A 23,964-nucleotide genomic window follows, 5' to 3' on the forward strand; every position below is an offset into this window, starting at 1 on the left:
AGATAAACGGGAATATGCAATAACTTAAAAACTCTAAAACCAAAAGGTTTCTGTAGGGTGTCATTTCTTTGAGGCTTTCTTAGGACCATATGTAGAGGAAAATAAAATATCAAATAAGAAGGCTAAATTGAATGTAGCCATTTTTGTTAGAGTTGTGTTTAGGAGACAGAGTTAAACTCAGTAATATCAATTTCCTGGTCTGGTTCAGATCCCAAACTTGTAATTCATGTTTGAAAAATCTGACTATAGGAAAAACTTAATGGTAAATATTTTAAATTCTGAAACCCAGACCTACAATATCTGACTGAAGATCTTAGGCATCAGATACAATAAGTTTCATTTTGATTTATATTCTCATAGTTTTGAGAAAGATTATCAATTTTAACTTAAAGCTTTCAAGGGGGAAACATTACCTGACAAAAAACCCCCACCACTGACAAAACAATAAAAAATAGATCTCTTTATTAGTTTATAAGAGTTAAAATCTCTGTTAATGAATGTCATCTGATGTTAGCCGGGGTGTGTCTGAAGTCCAAGGAGTGCAGGGCAGTGGCCAGAGCTGCATACAGGTGAGAGCTGCTGAACCTCAGGCAGTACACTGGGCTGCTCACAGAGTCGGAGCTCAGCTGGAAGAACTGCAAGAAAATGTTCAGTTCAAATCTAAACGTGTCTTTAAAGTATTTCCATCTAATTTATACAACATAGATTTTCTGACAAGTCAATTAGGATTGTATTATACATACCTGCAAGCATTTAGTTTGTCGTTTGTCCCAAATACGGACTACACCATAATACGATGAGCCACTGGCTATCATGTGATTTCCATCTGTCTGGATGCAGTAGAGGGCGCTGTCATGAGGCTCCTCCCACTCCATCACACATTTCCTGTTGGAGAAAATGGAAGATGTTTTATCATGTACTGCACTTTCACAAACACAGATGAGTTGAAATGAAGAGGTTAAGCATTCAAACTCATTTTTAACTGAAGAGAGCTCTATAGACCAAAAGTATAATTAACTTTGCTTTCTTGAGTATTAATAATCCAAATCTAAGACATCTTCCCTCTTTGCATCAGTGGTATGCTTTAGGTAGAAATATAGAAATTTACTGTTAAGTTGTTTTTCTCAAGGCCTCATGTTATAAAGGGTCTGGAATATATGATCAGAGTCCTGAAGGCCTGTGCAGAGTAGCTCTGTGAGATTCTGCAGAAACTCTCCAACCTTAACCTGACCAGGAGAAGGTTCAAGTAATTTGGAAGACATCCTCCATTTTTACAGTACCCAAGAAAGCTTACCCATCATTCCTCAATGTCTACAGACCTTTTGCCCTGACATCCCATATCATGAAGGTCCCAGAGAGAGTTCTGTTGGCCCACATGAGAAAACAAACAAGCACCCTACAGGACCCCCTTCAGTTTGCTTATCTTGGTGGAGTTGGAGTTGAAGATGCCATCATACACCTGCTTCAACAAACCCACTGTCATCTGGATCCTGGATCAAAGACTACTTGACAAACAGACCACAGACTGAGACTTAAGGGTTGTGTCCAACCAGGTAGTCAGCAGCACAGGAGCACTACAGGAGACTTTGCTCTCACCATTCCTTTTCACTCAGACTTTCAGTACAAGACAGACTCCTGTCATCTGCAGAAATACTCGGATGATTCTGCAGTTGTGGGGTGCATCAGAGATGGACAAGAAGCTGAGTACAGGGAACTGGTGGACCGCTTTGTGGCATGTTGTGGAAACATTCATCTCATCTTGAACGTGAATAAAACAAAGGAGATGATTGTAGATTTTAAGAGAAGCAAGAATAGGTCAATCTATTTCCATCATGGGAGAAGAGGTAGGGGTGGTGGAGGAGTATAAATACCTCAGTGTTCACCTGGACAACAGATTGGAGTGGAGATGCAACAATGAAGCTGTCTACAAGAAGGAACAGAGCAGACTGTACTTTTTAAGGAAGCTTAGGACTTTCTGAGCATCCTCTTCATTAGACTGTCATAGAGTTTGGCCATTTTAGAATGGGCTATTTGTAGAGCTACTACGTAAAAAAATAAACTGATAAAGTTTGTCCATCTAGAGTCCACTAGTGACCACAAGGATTGGGGGCAGCTCTCTCTGTCAGACTGATTATAACCATTGGAAAAGAGAAGAGAAGGGGTCGCACAGGTAGCACAAATGGAAAGTGTGTTTGCACCTCAACCACAACTGAGCCGGTTTAGGCTAAACTTGACTCCCCCATACTCCATCCAACTGGGAGGAAGGAAGGCAGAGGTACAAATAATTGGAGAGAGTTGTTTCCTGTTGCATCGTGTGAAAGGTTTAAAAGGGGCTAAATCAATTCAATGGAATCATATAGATTTCAAGTCAGGTTCATACATTCCAATTAACCCTAATCATTGAACAGTTCAGTCAGATTCAGTTATTTATTCAAATTGGATAAAAGGTTTTTCTGTCTAAGGAAACCCAGCAGATTGCATCCAGTCAGTGACTTGCAGCATTCACTCCTCCTGGATGAGCATGTAGAGACAGTGGACAGTCACTGGTGTTGACTTTGCAGCAATCCCTCATACTGAGCATGCATGTAGCGACAGTGGAGAGGAAAAACTCCCTTTTAACAGGAAGAAACCTCCAGCAGAACCAGAACCAGGCTCAAAGTGAGCGACCATCTGCCACAACCACTAAAAGACTCAATGTTAGATGTTTTGATATTTCTTTAGTTTAATAAAAAATAACGCAAATATTTTTGGTGTGTTTATAGCTTACCTTCATTCTTAATCCAGACTTATTATCTTGTAACTTAAATACTCTATACATACATAAGCCTTTAGCCTCTTTTCCATTGCTTGTGGAAAGCCCTGGGCTGTTAGTGGCACAATTGCACTGTGTCAATGGAAGTGGTAATGGTGCAGGTGAGTGTACTAATTTATCGTTTCATACCATTACTTTGTCACAAAAAGAGAAAGTAGACCTCAAAATGTCATCGGTGCAGTCAGTTCATCAAGATTATGAACCTACTTAGAAATATTCTTTCTGAGTTTTTAGGCTAACTGGGTGGTTAGCTGGCACTGGGATTTCCAGCTCCTTGCTATTTGTTTGTGGTGGCAGAAAGTAACTATAAAACGTTTAGAAAGTACGTGGTGAATAACTGCAAATATCAGAATATAAAATATAATATGTTTCTCCAGATATTTTGACATTTGAACTTAATTTAGGTATCAATTATTATTTGCAATATCAGCAATAAAATGAAACTTTATGTGAGTACTACTGCATTTTGGGGGAATTTGTGTTTTTAATTGCTACATTTACTGTCTTAAATGTTGATGGGTATGTAGTAAACCACAGGAACTTTTAGTTTTATAGGGAAAAATACCATAGATAAGAGAGTGAAAATGTGAGTTTATATACTATACATTTATGTGTTTAATACAGGTCAAATACATTTGGGGAATAATAAATAGCTAATGGAAAAAACCCTTGCAGTTCTCCCAAGAGAATAGCAGGTCGGTGGCTGATGTTCACAGAGCGGATATATTTTAGGGATGTATATTTTCACCCAGTAGACATCAATCCTCCATTAGAGCAGCCTCATCAATAAGTGATGGGGAGACATCAGGAGCAGACAATGGGGCAGCACATGGATCTTATGCACAATGCACTCTCTAATTTTAGTTAACCTCTATGGGGAAGGTCACCAAATAGTTCCTTGGGGTAAAGGACACAAAGAGAGTCAAAGCCAAAAAGTGGGTAAATGTTTGTGTTTATGTGTACAGATTCTATGCAAATGTTTTAGGCAGCTTAAATATTATAGAGTCACCTAGGGGACTGACATTCATTCTACAGGATACAGATAAAAATCACATATAAGACTATAGTGATACGAAACTATTCACTTCAACAAGAACAAGTGGTCATTTTTAAGAAGTCTACCTACAACAAAATGCCTGCCATGAAACACGTGCTGCTGGGATAGAGTCAAAACATACTTAGAATAAATATTGCTGATACTTACTGACTTGAAGGCTAACTTTTAAACTTCATAAATCGTTTTTGTTGAACATCTACCACCTATGTATATCTATTTTCCATTCATATTTGAAAATGTTATAGTCTTAAAGTGAAATAAATAAGATATCTATATAAGATTTTTGAGGCACTAGCAGCCTTCATTTACAGTAATCAGAGAGGAATGGGGAGAGAGCAACCGGGGGAAGACATGCAGCAAAGGTCAGACTTCAACTAACAATTACATCTGCAGAGAGAATCATTAGGGATGATCTTCCTTCCATCCAGGACTTGTACAGGTCTAGGATCAGGAAAAGGGCAGTTAATGCCTGGTTCACACAGCAGGATTTCTATGCAGATTTTTGACCCGATGTTCCCCTTCCGACATGCCCCGATCGTGATGGCCCTTATGATAATATTATGAGATATTCCTGCTATGTGCGGTGTGTTAAAAGTTATCTAGTCTAAAGGACGTCAGGACAGCTTCGACCTCAAGTCGGGGATATTCAACACGTCGCATTATCTTGGCCCAATATCCTACTCTGTGGGGTGTTCTCCGTGGACAAACGAGCCTGTTGAGTATGACATGTAGCTAGGGATGGGCACCTTTCACATTTGAAACAATACGGTACCGATACTTGGTATCAGGGAATCGATACCAGTACTCAACGGTACCAGTTTTCAGTACTTTTGTGTGTGTCTATGTGGTAATAAATGTTAATTCGTTTAATAATAAAATCTCCAAAATGTTTAATTCAACATATTTTTTCTTAATATATAATCTTTAATGAACATATAAAAACAACATCCAGCTGTTTGTATTGTAATATCTCAGTTGTTTCAAACATTTCTTCAACATTAAAACCCTTAACTAACTACGCAGTGTAATGCACAAATTAAAACCCAGCCATGTTGCTGGCTGCAGACGACAAGTTGCTAACGAATGCAGGAGTTGTAGCCGTAGATCTGAGGCTGACGAAAACTGTCTGTTCACGAACGAATGACATTAACTGTTGAAACATACTATTACTATTACAGCGCCTTGAGTGCCTTGTTACTGAAAAGCGTTATATAAATAATCTTGACTTGACTACTACATGCTGTGATCCTCTCGGGGGGTGGGCAGTCTGGTTGGCGGGGCAGGGCGGGGCGCCCCCCTTGAATAGTGGTAGGGGAAACACTGCAAGTGCTTCCTCAGATTAGAAGCATTTCCACCACTGGCCTTGCACATTGCATCACAAATACTGCAGCGAGCATAATCTGCACCACATTTTGAAAAGTAGAGCCATACTTTTGAGCGCTTTCTATCAGCCGTGCTTTGTTGACGGTACCAGCAGCTACTGACATCATTACACTCTTGTGCGTGCAATGTTCTGTTCATGTACGGCATGGAAAATCATTCACTCTTCCACTCCCTCAGTGTCACAATGATGCATTTAGGTACCAAAACATGATACCATTTGATTTTATGTGAATTGGTACTTAGTAGTACCAACGAAATCCGGTTGGTACCTATAAAAGTACAGAACTCGGTACCCATCCCTAAGTGTAGCCAATAAGAAAGTGAGGTCATGGAAACACGGAGTGGAATTACTCTGAACTCATGCTTTATCTCAAAAGGGTTTGCAAAAATTCCAGCCTGACATCTGAATGCTTATGAGCGAAATCTATTTATATGTTTGGCGTGTGTCTGAACACAACACACTGTGGGACCAAACCTGTTATATCGATGATTTATTTTATCATTATGTGTGAGAACTCTCAGGTTTTGAAAATCAACTGTTAATTTTAAAATCTTGCCTTGTGAGCCAGGCATTACATCTCTTCAGATCCCATTTATTTATATGTCCCCTCTGCTGTTGTTGTTCTGTCGTTCTATTTTCTCAAAAAGCTCTTTTCTTTAAAGGTAAGCTTTAACCTTCAGACAACCAATTTGTCCTGAATGACCCTGATAGTTTTTTGAGGCTGGTAAGGTTTGTGTGTATGAATTATTGATACCTAAAAAGGGGACCCCCTCCCTCTGCCAACCTTGCTCCAAGTCCCCAGAGCGATCTGGCATTCACATCTGATTTGTCTTACTTGACTGATCCCCAAAAATCAAGCCTGAAACCTTCAAGCACCTGCTGTCCCCAATCAATGCTATTCTCCTCAAATATATTGGGATGCTGCTGAGAAATCCTGCATTACAGGCCTGTAGTCTGGGTGCGAGTGGAGACATGGCAAATATTAAGGGTTTATGGTCAACATATGCAGTAAATTGGCTGGCCTTCAAGAAAACAAAAGAAAATGTATCACTAGGTAGAGAGCCAACAACTCCCTATCAAAAACACTAATGCTTTATTCTTATGCTTATTGACCTGCATTGTTCAGCTAAAAAAGATAAGCGGTTACCAAACCCGAGAGATTTGCTGCTATTACACCACCCCTACTGCTACGTCTGATGCATCAGTTGTCAAAGCCATTTGTACTGATGGGGAAAGGTGGGCCAAAACAGCAGCCTTGGCCAGTGCAGATTTAGCAGCACAAAATGCCTGGAGTTGTTCCAAGATCCGTCGACACAGTCATTGGCTTTTTTCTTATTAAGCGCACCATAAAGTGGCTGTAAAATTTGTGCTGTCCTAGAGAAGAAACGGCTATAATAAAATTACATCCCCAAAATCTCCTTTAGAGCTTTCATAGTCTGGGGACAACTCACGCAAGACTAAATCCAACAACTTCTGAAAAGTTTGGTCGGTACCTTTAAGGCTGAGCTACATGCGTAAAAACCCATAAAGGCCAAAAGGAGTAACTATGGTGGTTTTAGGGTGATGCACAGTGTGCACAGGAACTTGCTGATAACCCTGCACCGAATCCACTTAAGAAAAAAATGAAGTGAGATGGATATTAAAATATGAATATGGGGGATTGGATAGCGATCGTTCTACATGATTTTATTAAGGCAGTGAAAATCCCCAAAGTTTACTACTGCTTTGTAAAAAACATTACTTAATATATCAGTTGAGGCGACTGTGGCTCAGTAGGAAGAGTAGTCGTCTTGCAATCGGAAGGTTGTGGGTTCGATTCCAGCTTCCTCCTGCTGTATGTCGATGTGCCCCTGGGCAAGGCACTTAACCTCAAGTTGTCTACTGATCTGCATATCAGTGTATGAATGTGTGAGTGTTAGTGAGTGCAATTGGGTGAATGTGGCTCTAGTGTAAAGCGCTTTGAGCGATCTGTATGACTGGAAAGGTGCTTTATATAAATTTAGTCCATTTACCATTTAGTTACTAATAATGAGTGCTATTGATTATTTAGGGCCATTGTAGGCATGGATTATTCCTAACACAGCTGAATTAGTTGTAGTATCTGGCTTTGCTACATTTCTTCAAATATTTATTGTGCCAAACCAGTTTGCTAATTTGAAAAATCCTTCCAACATGTCCATAGCTGAGATCAGTTTGTGTTGTTGTATTTCTTTTCTCCAAATAACCATATAATCACAAGCTGAAATAAAGCCAATATAAACACAGAAATTCCTATTGTATCAAGAGTGGTTATGACTCTTTTCTCTTAGTTACATAGGGGCGATGTTGGCAGGGGTTCGTCCTGTAACCGGTGGGTTGCCGTTTTGAATCCCTTCTCTGTCTGTCTCTGTCGTGTCCTTGGGCAAGACACTTCACCTGCCTGATGGAGGTCAGAGGGCTCGATAGTATATATGACAGCCTCACTACTGTCAGTCTGCCCCAGAGCAGCTGTGGCTACAATGTAACTCACCACTGTCAGTGTGTGAATGTGTGTATGACTGATTGTAGTGTAAAGCACTTTGGTGGTTCTTCTGACTCGATAAAGCACCATACAATTACAGGCCATTTACCATTTACATTACTTTAAAAAGTACAGTGTATAATTAAACTTTGTCATTGGGTCCATGTTTTGAAGGGACACTGCACATTACAAAATTTAATTAAAAAAACAGGTTAGTATCTGTACTAGTGCAATGCTACTAGGTGTTTATGATCTATTTTGCTTTGTTATCAGGAGCAGTTCTAAAATACTTTGGTGGACCAGGCATGTGAAGCAGAATGGTCTTAAGAACTTCCTGACTGGGGAGCTTCAGGACCTTTATGTTCCACTGAAGTCCCTATAGAACATGAAACTTCCCTGCACCCTTCCCGTGACTTGTCTCAGTAGAGAGGAGCTTCTCTAAACTATAGCTCATCAAGACCTACCTTAGATCATCCATGGACAGGATCGCCTCTTTGGTCTTCGCCAGGATTATGAACTGTAGACTGTAATGTCAAATATACTGCTACAGTTTGTGTTTGTACTTTAAGTCCTACAGTTTTATGCTTCCTTTAAAAGCACAGCAAAAGTATTATTATAGTATTTTTATGATAATGGTTTACTGTATTTCATTATTTCATTTTATTAGGTCCAAAGGTAAAAATAAAAATGGTACCAGATCCCAGATAGTCCTGAAGGGCTTGGAGTGTTACATGCAACGTTAGCTGCTAACTCTGGTTGTGTTTCTTACCGTGTTTTTTGCTGGTATCATTTACAAATTGATGTGTAGGTTTTCTGCTAAATTTGGGCTTGGCCCACTTTATTTATGGTAATATTGTTTAGGGCTGTGTTAATTTGTGCTGGTGTATGAACTTGATTATTATTATTTTATTACCTCAAACTGAGAACAAGAATGAAACAATGCCTACTGTGGACTAAGCCGAAGGTCCCACTGTCGAACAAAGGTATCGTAGCCGCAGGTGAAGAGCAGAAATGGGGACTCAAACACTATATCCAGCACCCCGGCACCGCGCCGAAACTCTGAGCCCAGACTGCATACACACGCTAATCTGTGGAGGAGACAGCCTACGGTTACACATCTCATTTTGACATTCATTGAACGCACAACATCTCCAAGAAACCTCTGAAAGGTAATCAAGTCTGAAATGTGAAAAACAAATGAACAGCATTTAAAACAGTTGAAATACTTTCAATTTCCTGACATAAGGACAGCGACTTTCAACAGGGGTTGATATACAGCTGTATAAATAAGAAATATGTTTACAGCTTATTTGAATCAATGTTTTATTTCTCCTGGACATGTCTAATTTCTACCTGCATACCTTTAGACAGTGATAGAGTTAACCATAAGCTTCGTTAGACCTTTAGCCCCAGAGGCCTGAATGCTTTTGGACAGCCCTGGATCTTATGAATGACAAAACCTAAAATACATCTCTGTTAAACCTGCGTCATGCACCTAAAATATAACTCCATATGTTTTCTTAAAAACAAGCAGACTTGTTTGCATTTCCTCAGTATTTAGTAGAATAAGTTTACAGCACATGACCTGTCATTATGGACATTTACGTAAACGTGACGGCGCGACTACATCGACATCCAGCTAATGATTGTTCCCAAAGTGTCTCAGCTCTGTGGTTATGCTGTTATTCCTCAGTTACAGACATGAGACTGAGACTTGAGAATTACGTTGGTCAGATTTTTGGATTATTGGAGTTGATAAAGACACAGAAAGCAAATTAATAAACCCTAACAAGACTGTCTTGATCATAAAATGATCAGTTGATTTGTACCTAACCTATGTGCACATTAAAAAGAAGTAAAGCAGAAAGGAAAGAACTAAACAGGGGAAAAATCAAACAAAACCCTGAAAGAGGATCTGAGAAGCATCAAGCATCACTCGGTTGATTTGGGACCTATTTATCTATTTACTTTATGCCACTGAATAATTCATAGGACAGAGTTCAGTTACTGAACAAGCACAAAAATAGAGCAAAGAAAGAAAAAGGAATGAGTGAATGAACTGACAAATATAACATGTTAGAATAGCCTAGTCAAAGCCCAGACCTAAATTTACTCAGAAACTGTGAAACATAAAGGTAATGTTCTCCATCCAACCTGACTAAGCTTGTGCTTTTTGTACAATGTAGAATAGACAATAGTTTCATCTGTAGGTGTTCGAATTGGTCGAGACAAACCTCAAAAGACCTGCAGCCAAGTACAGACTTAGGTGGCTGAGTAGAAATGTGCACGTCAACTTTCAGAGCTTTTTTTTTTTTAAAGAATCTAAAAATCATGTATCACTTTTACTCCATAAATCGTCATCTTGTTAGACGTTAGAACAGCTGCTTTACTGAATCTTTTGTTTTGTCACAGAGTTTGGATGAATGACTGTTAGCCTGTAAACAGAGAAATTATGTGCAAGTACTAAATGGAGTTTGTACGTCTGGGTTGATGCGCTGGGAACTAAAGGTGTGGTCAATGCATGCACATCCAGCAGCACCATGCTCTTGTGATCACAGCTCTGAGTCTGGATCTCTTGCTACTCAGCACTTGATTATTGGAGAATAACTTGCACCCAGTAGGGTAGATGATTGCAGAATAACTGTCTCTTTGTTGCCATTTAATACCCTCGATGACCGTGACTGTGTGCTACTCTCACATTTGTGATACCTGCCTCGTAGCAACCATTTAAAGGAGGCCAGTGGCCTTAGTGACAGAGCAGCGCTATGCTTCAACTCGTGCCCCCTTCCTCGCCCTGGAGCTCAATCCACAGGCTTGGGCTAGTAATCCCCTAGCCTTACCCCAGGGGCCTTCTTATTGGGCCAGGACTTTCCCCATGGGGTGCCTTATTGGGTGAGAGCTCTCTCATTGCCAGGGCCTTAGAACTAAGCCAGGGCCAAAGGAGAGATTGGGATGAAGTGCATTTTGGATTTGTGTGGAATAGTAACTCCTTATTTTTCTCATATCAACAAACCCAAAAAGCTTGGTACATGTCTCTAAACAATCACAGACTGAGAACCAAAACAGTTCTAAAGGTGACAGATCGCAAAATGTGACAATAAATAACACTAATGTGCCAGTGCTAATTAGAAAACAGCAGCAATTCTTAAATTGTAGGTCAGACCTGTGCACTATTACAGGATGGTGTAAACATGCCACCTGTCAAAAAGAGCACAATGTTCTCTGAGCTTGCTTCCTGCTGCTTGCCTGGATATAATGTAAAATACTTATGACTTGCTTTTACTGGTAGGAGTCACATGGGAGGATTTAAAACATGTCTGTGTGTCTGAGACATAACATCCAACACAATCAGTCATCAGAACGCTGCTAACAATCTCAGGAGAACACAGCATTGCTGGCGGCATGCTTTAAATATCACATGCCAACTTAGGTAAGGTATTCTTCCAGTTATTAAATGTGAAATCACTTTTTATTTTGCAAGTATTTAAGATGGAAATTAGCAGTTTCACAGTTGAGTGGGATATTAAAAAATTCATGGATTTCAAAATGAACAACAGTACTTGATTTGAAAAACTTTTAAAAAGCTAATAACTTCAAATTTGTAAATTTTGGGTTGTCTGAAGAACCTCCTTCCTGTACAACTCTTCTACTGCTGTCATTCTTCTGTGTAGCTGTATTTTCACTTTTATTATTGAATCATATATATTTCTAGAGAAAGCAACGTTGTTGCCTGAGAGCAAAGCAATTTGATCCAGAGTGCAGCTGGTTATTTTGTGGTACCCTGTTAGCCTCAGGAGGCAGAAACTTAGGGATTGTTATGAAGGGGCTATTGGCTGTGAGACATACAAAGTCTAAATCCTGATTTAAGCCTGTCTGGCAGCCCTGCAGGAGCCAGATTGGCTTCAGGGGCCACACACACAGGTTTCAAAAGTTGTGAAAGGAATGATTAATGATTTGACAATGTTAGAAACAATATAAAAGCTAAGGGAATTATGCTTTGGTGTGGGGACAGCTAAAGAAAAACAGTGTGTGTTTTTGTGACACAAGTGGTTGGAGGCTCTTGTAAAGCCTAAGCTCTAAAACAGCAGCCTGGGATGCACTGAGAAACCAGCCTTCTTGTCAAAAGCTGTCAGACAGGTGGAGAAAAGGATTCCTGCTGAGGTTTTTACTCACTAAAACAAACAGAGGGGAGTCACGCAACCTGCTGCACATCATCCCTTTTACCACGCATCCCTAAACCGGCTGCACAACAACTGAAGCAGGATTGGCACTGGAAGGGAGGAGGAAATGCAGTCTAGCAAAAATGAATGACCACCTTCAAAATGTCACACAAATGCATGTACCGCCAGGACAATACAGCAGCAATTTGTCCAACAGGGTGTCCATACGGCCACAGACATTTAACCCTGTCCTTTCAAAGTCAGGAATGCGAGGAATCCTAGCCTGACCATTTGACTGTAAAAAGAATGGCTCCTTTTCTGAAGGAACAAAGGGAGATGTTGGCAGTGGGGAGTGGTGGTCAGAGTCCTCTACCTTTGATGCTGGTTCCCTCCTCTGTCATTGACCATGAGGGAAATTGTGTGAAAAGTGGGGTGTTGCTCAGAAGACACCACATGTGTGGCAAACCCATCTATATGAGTGATCATAAGATTTCTTTGTCCCACTGAAATGGTAAAATGAGAGAATGTTAGATTAAAATCCAAACCTCAAGAACTCATTGGGAGCCTAGGCTTTGTGACATTTGTCAGTTTGTAAGGGTCACCATAGACTCTCAGCTTGCTGTTAGGCTATTCACTGTTGGAAATCTCTTGTACCACTGATTTTCACATGGAGCAGATAAGAGCATCTTCTCAAGAACAATCTGCAGCAGCAGCTGATTATCTGGCTGTTTTGGTGCAGCACCTGCAACAGTGACCTCTTTATGACGTTTTCAAACAGATGAGTCTCAAATCAAAGGTACGCTGTGCTTGTCTGAATACTCTGGGCTGATGATGACAATGCCGATGGGGAATGGTGGGTTATGAAGGGGGATGAATTAAATGCTTGTTGCACAGCCTCACAAATTAAGTAAATAGGAATTCATTTTAAAATAGTGGATATAGTTTATTTAGAAAATTCTAAAAATTGTCATTAAAAAGTTGTTACCCCCTAACATATTTCTTCTGTTCTTGATTTTTGGTCACTCTTAAACAGTTTAGATCATCACACTAATGTAAATATCAGACAAAGCTGGGGAAATACAAAAAAGTTTTAAATGATAACTTCATTTATTAAAAGAAAACAAAACAATCAAAACCAAACTGGCCCTGAATAGGTAATTACTCCCTAAACCTAATAACTGGTTGTACCACATTTGGCAGCAGCAACTGACAAAGTGTTAGGGAGTTTGAGTTTGGATCATCGTCCTGCTGCAGAACCCAAGTGAGCTTCAGCTTAATGTCACAAATTGATGTTCAGATGTTGTCTTTCAGGATTTTCAACTAGACAGTAGAATCCATAGCTCCTGAATAAGCAAAGCAGACCCAAACCATAACACTACCATCAATTTGTTTGACTGTAGGTATGATAGATTGTTTCTGAAATCCTGTGTTAATTTTATCCCAGGTGTAATAGGGCAAACAACTTCCCAAAGGTCTCTGGGATAATCAAGATGATTTTTGGTAAATAGGAGATGGCCCTTTGTGTTCCTTTTGGGTCACTTGTAGTTCTGGTCTTGGAACTCTTCCATGGAGTCAGTTTTTACCCAGTCTCTCTTTCTTATTGTTGAATCATTAACTCCGACCTTAACTAAGGCATTGAGGTCACTCTCTGGTACATTACATTTTTACTTTTCCTTCCCATAGAAAGTACTCCCGGATCAGTGCTTCTTTGTTCTCTTTGTGTCTCTGCTCTGTTCTCTCAAACCCCCAGTTGGTCGTGGCAGATGGCCGCTCACACTGAGCCTGGTTCTGGTTCTGCTGGAAGTTTCTTCCTGTTAAAGGGGAGTTTTTCTCTCCATTGTCGCACCATGCATGCTCAGTATGAGGGTAAGCCAATGCAAGTGGCCCATTGTTGCTACATGCTCATCCAGGAGGAGTGAATGCTGCAAGTCACTGACTCGATGCAAACTGCTGGGTTTCCTTAGATAGAAAAGGTTTGAACCAATTTGGGTAATGAACTAAATCTGACTGCACGGTTTGCTAATTAGGATTAATTGTTATGTATGTACTTAAATTCTATTCAGTTTTATTTATATAGCCCCAAATCACAACACATGTTGTCTCAAGGCTCTTCACAAAGGGTTTGGAATGGTGCGGGGTTGTTGGGGAGGTTAGAATAAACTTCTGAGTGTTAGAGAAAAGAGAGAGAACATAAAGTTAAAAGCTGAAATAACAGCAAATAATGCAAAATTGGAGAGTAGTATGAGAATGTAGCAGAGAGAGTGAAAATGGTCATTATGTCCTCCAGTGGCATAAGTGTTTAATATAAAAAACTATTTAGTTGCTACAAGAGAGCAACTAAATAAAATCACATCACTCATGAATTCTATCATATCTCACATTTACATAACCTTAACAGATAATCCCAGAAGACTGACATATATCCTGGATATAAAGACAAAGTTCTAAATAATCTACTTTAGACTGTTTCCTGTAGCTCCTTCACATGGTTTCTTATCTTGCCACCTATGTTGACATATCTAAAAATGTTTTTTATAGGAAACATCAAGTCTTGTCGTGTACATGAAACATGGGTTGTTTTTGATCCATCACATGTATTATGCGTGTGTTTCAGGATGAAGGGTTTGAATTGTACAGGTCCTTCTCAAAATATTAGCATATTGTGATAAAGTTCATTATTTTCCATAATGTCATGATGAAAATTTAACATTCATATATTTTAGATTCATTGCACACTAACTGACATATTTCAGGTCTTTTATTGTCTTAATACGGATGATTGTGGCATACAGCTCATGAAAACCCAAAATTCCTATCTCACAAAATTAGCAATTTCATCCGACCGATAAAAGAAAAGTGTTTTTAATACAAAAAACGTCAACCTTCAAATAATCATGTACAGTTATGCACTCAATACTTGGTCGGGAATCCTTTGGCAGAAATGACTGCTTCAATGCAGCGTGGCATGGAGGCAATCAGCCTGTGGCACTGCTGAGGTCTTATGGAGGCCCAGGATGCTTCGATAGCAGCCTTTAGCTCATCCAGAATGTTGGGTCTTGAGTCTCTCAACGTTCTCTTCACAATATCCCACAGATTTTCTATGGGGTTCAGGTCAGGAGAGTTGGCAGGCCAATTGAGCACAATGATACCATGGTCAGTAAACCATTTACCAGTGGTTTTGGCACTGTGAGCAGGTGCCAAGTCGTGCTGAAAAATGAAATCTTCATCTCCATAAACCTTTTCAGCAGATGGAAGCATGAAGTGCTCCAAAATCTCCTGATAGCTAGCTGCATTGACCCTGCCCTTGATAAAACACAGTGGACCAACACCAGCAGCTGACACGGCACCCCAGACCATCACTGACTGTGGGTACTTGACACTGGACTTCTGGCATTTTGGCATTTCCTTCTCCCCAGTCTTCCTCCATACTCTGGCACCTTGATTTCCGAATGACATGCAGAATTTGCTTTCATCCGAAAAAAGTACTTTGGACCACTGAGCAACAGTCTAGTGCTGCTTCTCTGTAGCCCAGGTCAGGCGTTTCTGCAGCTGTTTCTGTTTCAAAAGTGGCTTGACCAGGGGAATGCGGCACCTGTAGCCCAATTCCTGCACACGCCTGGGCACGGTGGCTCTGGATGTTTCTACTCCAGACTCAGTCCACTGCTTCCGCAGGTCCCCCAAGGTCTGGAATCGGCCCTTCTCCACAATCTTCCTCAGGGTCCGGTCACCTCTTCTCGTTGTGCAGCGTTTTCTGCCACACTTTTTCCTTCCCACAGACTTCCCACTGAGGTGCCTTGATACAGCACTCTGGGAACAGCCTATTCGTTCAGAAATGTCTTTCTGTGTCTTACCCTCTTGCTTGAGGGTGTCAATAGTGGCCTTCTGGACAGCAGTCAGGTCGGCAGTCTTACCCATGATTGGGGTTTTGAGTGATGAACCAGGCTGGGAGTTTTAAAGGCCTCAGGAATCTTTTGCAGGTGTTTAGAGTTAACTCGTTGATTCAGATGATTAGGTTCATAGCTCGTTTAGAGACCCTTTTAATGATATGCTAATTTTGTGAGATAGGAATTTTGGGTTTTCATGAGCTGTATGCCAAAATCATCCGTATTAAGACAATAAAAGACCTGAAATATTTCAGTTAGTGTGCAATGAATCTAAAATATATGAATGTTAAATTTTCATCATGACATTATGGAAAATAATGAACTTTATCACAATATGCTAATATTTTGAGAAGGACCTGTACAGTGTGATACTGCCTAAATTCCGGTGGCATCAAATTTTCATGATAAACCCAATTACATTTATGGAAAGAAAACATAAAATATTTTAAAAAGTAAATGCCACAGAAATAAACAGTTGTTGAGATATATGGTCATAAATTTCACTAAGAAGGCATTTCCAGACTACTCCTTTGGGATTTTGTTGCACTCTTTTATGATGTATCAGGGGAACCCCTGCAGGTAAACTGACTGCTGCTGCAATGGCAGCAACACAGACAGCAGCAGAGAATCAGATATTTTTTTAGATATATTTCAGTCACTATCAGAGAGATAGTCAGCTGTCATCAGATGGCAGAGCACAAGTGCTGCGGCGTGCGGATTGCCATACCTTGGTGTTCACCTCAACAATAAACTGGACTGGTCCCATAACACCAACCCCCTGTACAAGAGGGGCCAGAGTCACCTCCACCTTCTGAGGAGACGGAGGTCCTTCAGAGAATGCGGGCCTTTGCTCAGGACTTTTTATGACTCTGTGGGCTGTCGTCTGCTGGGCCCCAGGCAGTGGACAGAACTATATTTTGGGATACCATGAAAGCAGTAATGAGGGTGAAACTGATTTTAAGAGCAACATATCTAAATAAGAGGGCAAAATATGAGAAGTTACAGGATGCCTTAAGAAACTTAGAGAAATAACTATCAGAAAATGAAGATCAAAGAATGATAAGCCAAATAAAGGAGGCTAATAAACAAATAGAACATACACTATATTGCCAAAAGTATTTGTCTGTCTACTTTTACATGAACTTCGATGACATCCTTTTCTTAATCTATAAGGTGGATCCAGCAATAGCAACTTTAGCTCTTCTGTAAACATCTTCCACAAGGTTTAGGAGTGTGTTCATAATTAGAGGAGAAAACCAGAATTGCCGCCTATGTTCTAATTCATCCCAAAGGTGTTTAAGAAGGTTAAGGTCAGGACCCCAAAGCAAACATTACATACCTGCAGCCATGGAAGTGATTGGAACACTGGAATTCATTAATTTGGTGATGTGACCCAATACTAGACTGAATAATAGACTGAATTTTCTAGTCATACCGACCAGTCAAAGTACTTCACACTATAGCCACATTCATCCAGTTGCCCTCAAAAATGTGCACACATTCATACACTGATATCCTGATCAGTGGGCAACTTGGGGTTAAGTGCCTTGCCCAGGTTGGAAGCTGGAATCAAGATTGCAAGACGACTAATCTTCCCCCTGAGCCACAGTCTCCTGATAAGACTAGTGGATAAAGCGGATTTTGTTGTTTGTCACATGTGCCACAGTGGGTTCTTAATATTCTTGGGTATATATTTATTTACAAATTTTGAAATTATATTTTTAGGTAAATGGTTTCAGTAAGAATTTTATTCAGGATCTCAGTTTTTCCTAAAATCTTTAAAAGAAAAAAGCACCAAACAGAGAACTGTTTGAAAATGTAATTATTTAGAGACAGGGTTACAGTTAACTGGGTAAATTTCCCTGCATGCCCTGCCCTTCTACACCATAAATTACCCATTTCATTACGTAGATCACTTTGTAACCACATCAATTTCCATTCCCTCTTGTGACCTGATAAACATGCCCACCCATCCCCTTCGTTGCTCTTCCTGTGTGGCTGCTGTTTTATCCCCTTCTCAGGTTTCCGAGCCATTTGGGAACAGGAAGCAGCTTTTTGTATGTGGCTGCGTGTGATGTTATGTTGGCCTGTTGTCACTGGCCCATGTAAAGCTGGGAATTACTGAGGCCTTGTCAGGGATGTATCAGGTTTAAGGCTTACCTTTCCAACATGGGAATTTTCAGAGGCCCCTCACTTTGGACAGCTTTTTTTTTGAAGGTTAGAGTGTCCTGTGGTGTTTCCAAGCTGGAACATTTGGAGCCATTAAGGGCCACAATGCTTATGCTCCAAAAAGATTTTATACAGTTATACAAATACTTACTAGTAATACTTACTAACATCAACCAAACCCTAAAGACCCATAAATAAGATACAGGCTTCAAGACCACAGATCCACCCCGCAAGGCCGGAATATACGAACATTTGGTCTCTGTCTGCTATTCTCAATGTATTCACTGTGATTGGTGCAGCAGTTCAAATTGATAATATCCATGTATAAAGAATAAAAGCATGTTACAGTATATTAACCTTGTGGTGACCTCTATGATCTCTGCTATATAGCTAAGAGGGAAAAAATAGGAAAAACGTATGTACATCCTTACTACTTCTATAGGATTTCTAATCAAAAGCTGCAGCAAGGCTATAATTAAATGCTTTTGAACAACTGATCATGATCAGTGGGACCACCTCAAAGAGAGCAGGAGTTTGGGCAGCTTACTGGTCTTAAGCACACGGGTGTGTGTGTGTTAACACAATGCCAAGAAGAAAAGACATCAGCAATGACCTTAGAGAAGCAATTGTTGCTGCTCACCAATCTGGTATGGGTTGTAAAGGTGTTTCAAAAACAATAGCTGAAGTCACCGATTGCACAGTTGGAAAGATTGATTACAAGTGCAAAACACCTGCTAGTCCTCCTGAGGGTGGAGGTCCCGATAATGCCACCTATAGATTAGGCTGTGCAATGCTGCATATACAGGTCCTTCTCAAAATATTAGCATATTGTGATAGAAGGGCCGATTCCAGACCTTGGGGGACCTGCGGAAGCAGTGGACTGAGTCTGGAGTAGAAACATCCAGAGCCACCGTGCACAGGTGTGTGCAGGAAATGGGCTACAGGTGCCGCATTCCCCAGGTCAAGCCACTTTTGAACCAGAAACAGCGGCAGAAGCGCCTGACCTGGGCTACAGAGAAGCAGCACTGGACTGTTGCTCAGTGGTCCAAAGTATTTTTTTCGGATGAAAGCAAATTCTGCATGTCATTCGGAAATCAAGGAGCCAGAATCTGGAGGAAGACTGGGGAGAAGGAAATGCCAAAATGCCAGACGTCCAGTGTCAAGTACAGTCAGTGATGGTCTGGGGTGCCGTGTCAGCTGCTGGTGTTGGTCCACTGTGTTTTATCAAGGGCAGGGTCAATGCAGCTAGCTATCAGGAGATTTTGGAGCACTTCATGCTTCCATCTGCTGAAAAGCTTTATGGAGATGAAGATTTCATTTTTCAGCACGACCTGGCACCTGCTCACAGTGCCAAAACCACTGGTAAATGGTTTACTGACCATGGTATCACTGTGCTCAATTGGCCTGCCAACTCTCCTGACCTGAACCCCATAGAGAATCTGTGGGATATTGTGAAGAGAACGTTGAGAGACTCAAGACCCAACACTGTGGATGAGCTAAAGGCCGCTATCGAAGCATCCTGGGCCTCCATAAGACCTCAGCAGTGCCACAGGCTGATTGCCTCCATGCCACGCCGCATTGAAGCAGTCATTTCTGCTAAAGGATTCCCGACCAAGTATTGAGTGCATAACTGTACATGATTATTTGAAGGTTGACGTTTTTTGTATTAAAAACACTTTTCTTTTATTGGTCGGATGAAATATGCTAATTTTGTGAGATAGGAATTTTGGGTTTTCATGAGCTGTATGCCAAAATCATCCGTATTAAGACAATAAATGACCTGAAATATTTCAGTTAGTGTGCAATGAATCTAAAATATATGAATGTTAAATTTTCATCATGACATTATGGAAAATAATGAACTTTATCACAATATGCTAATATTTTGAGAAGGACCTGTACAAGGTTCCCAGGTCACCTCTGAAACATGCATGTTAAACCTTAAGAATTGTGACAGTATAATATGTTTGGAAAGGGAAAGCCATTTCTTGCTAAAGAAACTTCAAGACCTCTGGAACAATGTTTGTTCGGACAGACGGAACCAAAGGTTTGGCAGCAAAGCATAACTCCATGTTGAGTAAAAGTCAAACACAGAATATCAACATAAACGGCTTATCCCAACTGTCAAGCATGGTGGTGGGGGGCTAATGAGTAATGCCATGGTGACATGCTGTGTACACATGAGGTTAGATGGTTAAAAAAACAGTTTTACAAACGGCAAAAGACTAGGCTATTTATACACAAAAACCTCAAATTTAAAGGTCATATACTTCATTTTCACCATGAATGTTTGTCTTATTGATTAGATCACTATTATTTAGATTTTTGTCCCGTAGTGTTTTCATTGTTTTTCTGTTTTTAAGATAAAGTTTAGTCTTGTTACAAAACTGAAATAAAGAAATCAATAAATTAATGCATTAATCAAACTTGTAATGCTTGGGCTTTCCAATGCTTTCTTTCTATTTAAAAGGTTTTATTTTTCTGGATATACAAACTTATTTTATTTAAAGGGACTTTTTTTTAAACCCCAAAAGGTTCCAATAAAAGATTTGTTGCTGCAGTTTCTATGTATGTATTAGTTTAAGGAGATGTTTTATACATACAGTGTCGACACTTATTACGATTGTTAACAAATCTCAGAGCTCCTACTTTCACTGCTTTTATATGAGAGGATGGGCAGGTCTTCTCTGTCCACCACAGGACTAAACCTCTGCTTCATCCTAATTCATCTAGCATTATGTGGTATTCTACCTACATCAACTATCCAGTATCAGATTCTAGGATGTTACTCTCTTCATTCCCTGAATCTCCCTGGGTCTGGACTTGGGAAGAGGTCTTTTCAAGATGCTGAGGTGACTGTTTCAGTACTCATGGCTAGATCTGTCTTGCAGAAAAAAAGAGGCCAGCAACCATTTAAAATGCAAATCAAATTAAATACATACAGAAAACAAAACACCACAATGAAGTCCAAAATGTAACAGATACAGGTCCTTCTCAAAATATTAGCATATTGTGATAAAGTTCATTATTTTCCATAATGTCATGATGAAAATTTAACATTCATATATTTTAGATTCATTGCACACTAACTGAAATATTTCAGGTCTTTTATTGTCTTAATACGGATGATTGTGGCATACAGCTCATGAAAACCCAAAATTCCTATCTCACAAAATTAGCATATTTCATCCGACCAATAAAAGAAAAGTGTTTTTAATACAAAAAACGTCAACCTTCAAATAATCATGTACAGTTATGCACTCAATACTTGGTCGGGAATCCTTTGGCAGAAATGACTGCTTCAATGCAGCGTGGCATGGAGGCAATCAGCCTGTGGCACTGCTGAGGTCTTATGGAGGCCCAGGATGCTTCGATAGCGGCCTTTAGCTCATCCAGAGTGTTGGGTCTTGAGTCTCTCAACGTTCTCTTCACAATATCCCACAGATTCTCTATGGGGTTCAGGTCAGGAGAGTTGGCAGGCCAATTGAGCACAATGATACCATGGTCAGTAAACCATTTACCAGTGGTTTTGGCACTGTGAGCAGGTGCCAGGTCGTGCTGAAAAATGAAATCTTCATCTCCATAAAGCTTTTCAGCAGATGGATGCATGAAGTGCTCCAAAATCTCCTGATAGCTAGCTGCATTGACCCTGCCCTTGATAAAACACAGTGGACCAACACCAGCAGCTGACACGGCACCCCAGACCATCACTGACTGTGGGTACTTGACACTGGACTTCTGGCATTTCCTTCTCCCCAGTCTTCCTCCAGACTCTGGCACCTTGATTTCCGAATGACATGCAGAATTTGCTTTCATCCGAAAAAAGTACTTTGGACCACTGAGCAACAGTCCAGTGCTGCTTCTCTGTAGCCCAGGTCAGGCACTTCTGCCGCTGTTTCTGGTTCAAAAGTGGCTTGACCTGGGGAATGCGGCACCTGTAGCCCATTTCCTGCACACGCCTGTGCACGGTGGCTCTGGATGTTTCTACTCCAGACTCAGTCCACTGCTTCCGCAGGTCCCCCAAGGTCTGGAATCGGCCCTTCTCCACAATCTTCCTCAGGTTCCGGTCAACTCTTCTCATTTTGCAGCGTTTTCTGCCACACTTATTCCTTCCCACAGACTTCCCACTGAGGTGCCTTGATACAGCACTCTGGGAACAGCCTATTCGTTCAGAAATGTCTTTCTGTGTCTTACCCTCTTGCTTGAGGGTGTCAATAGTGGCCTTCTGGACAGCAGTCAGGTCGGCAGTCTTACCCATGATTGAGGTTTTGAGTGATGAACCAGGCTGGGAGTTTTAAAGGCCTCAGGAATCTTTTGCAGGTGTTTAGAGTTAACTCGTTGATTCAGATGATTAGGTTCATAGCTCGTTTAGAGACCCTTTTAATGATATGCTAATTTTGTGAGATAGGAATTTTGGGTTTTCATGAGCTGTATGCCAAAATCATCCGTATTAAGACAATAAAAGACCTGAAATATTTCAGTTAGTGTGCAATGAATCTAAAATATATGAATGTTAAATTTTCATCATGACATTATGGAAAATAATGAACTTTATCACAATATGCTAATATTTTGAGAAGGACTTGTAGAATCTGATTCCCTCATGAGAACATGTCAGAACAGGTTCCTTACTCACCGTTCAACATCCCAGATACGAAGAGGAGAGAAGTTCTCGCAGCATGCAGTACCCGTTACAAAGGAACTGGACATAAAACACAGATAAGGAGAAAGATTGAGAAAACAAACTAAATGGTTTAAAAAAAGATAACCAAAGTTACATATGTTTGGGTCCAATCTAAAAACACCTTAAAATATAAAAAGGAACCACATTCTGATGAAGAGGCAAATTAGTGGTAATTTCAAACAGACTTTATTGACACTGCTTTTAGTTTAATCTGCGATTCAGACCATGATATGGTGGACTCGCAAACCAACACCAAAAGGTTCTCTTAAAAATACAAATATCAGAAAACATTAGTTTAAAATGAAATCAAATAATCAACCAGCTGAGCCTATAATAGCCATCTATAGCTTTAAATAAAAACAGCTAACAGTGGATAAAACTGAAGAGCAGGTAGATTCTAAAAAAGCAGCTGGTTCATTTTGGGCCATGTTTTACTTTTGTTCCTATATTACAAAATAATTGAGATTTTTGTTTCATTATTTATTTAGCAACAGTAGATCAATATGACAAAATGAATGGTTATTATTAAGAGTGATCTGATGGAAAAAGATAAGTGAACAAAAACAGGGTGAAAAGATGGGGGAACCTCTCCCTCACACACACAAACACACACACAAACACAAACACACCCACACACACACACACACACACACACACAAACACACCCACACACACACACACACACACACACACACACACACACACACACACACACACACACACACACACACACACACACACACAACAGCCTTGTCGCTGACTCTTTTCATTACGGATTGTTTCCCAGCCGAAGAAAAGAGACAAAAACTACAACACTTGTGATCCTTTGATTGGAGAGGCAGTTTGGAATTAGCAGCCTAGGTATGCACAGTGAATGCCTTGCATGTGGAGCAGTCGGAGAGTGGTGAAAGGAGAGGGGAGGAGAGCTGTTAGGGAGGGTTGATGGGGTGTGTTTGGGTGTTAGAAGCTATGTAGAAGGTGGGGTGGAGACCAGGGGTGATGGTGGTAGGGGGGCTTCTGTTGGGCTGGGACTGAATCTCAGGACTTAGTGCCCTCCCACAGGGATGACAGACAGGAGGGAGGTTCCACCTTTATGCTCAGTAAGGTGGTTACAGACAAATGCTGCTGTCTGCATTAAAATACTGTGGATGAATGTGCAGACACAGATGTAGAGAACTCAACAATAGGTAGGCATTGATTCAAACAAATACTGAGATGAAAACCTGATGCCATAAAGACCTGTCTGCTTAGACAGTGGGATTTAACAATAATTAATTAACAGATTAGCTGTAACTTACTGCATGGACAGTATGG

The 23,964-nt window shown here is 40.4% G+C and overlaps 1 protein-coding gene across 1 annotated transcript in view; it reads right to left on the reverse strand.

Moving 5' to 3' along the window:
• Positions 1 to 445: 445 nt before the first annotated feature.
• The window catches only part of fbxw4 (F-box and WD repeat domain containing 4), a 79,173-nt gene continuing 55,654 nt past the window's right edge, over positions 446 to 23,964 (reverse strand). Inside the window, exons 6-9 of the mRNA XM_047352590.1 lie at positions 22,603 to 22,668; positions 8,701 to 8,841; positions 744 to 885; positions 446 to 635 (exon numbers count right to left, since the gene is read on the reverse strand). Of these exons, the coding sequence (XP_047208546.1) occupies positions 501 to 635; positions 744 to 885; positions 8,701 to 8,841; positions 22,603 to 22,668 (484 nt within the window). The 3' untranslated portion in view covers positions 446 to 500. The remainder of the gene's footprint in view (positions 636 to 743; positions 886 to 8,700; positions 8,842 to 22,602; positions 22,669 to 23,964) is intronic.

The sequence above is a fragment of the Girardinichthys multiradiatus genome, chromosome 22 (genome assembly GCF_021462225.1).
Source record: "Girardinichthys multiradiatus isolate DD_20200921_A chromosome 22, DD_fGirMul_XY1, whole genome shotgun sequence".
NCBI classification, from domain to species: Eukaryota; Metazoa; Chordata; class Actinopteri; order Cyprinodontiformes; family Goodeidae; genus Girardinichthys; species Girardinichthys multiradiatus.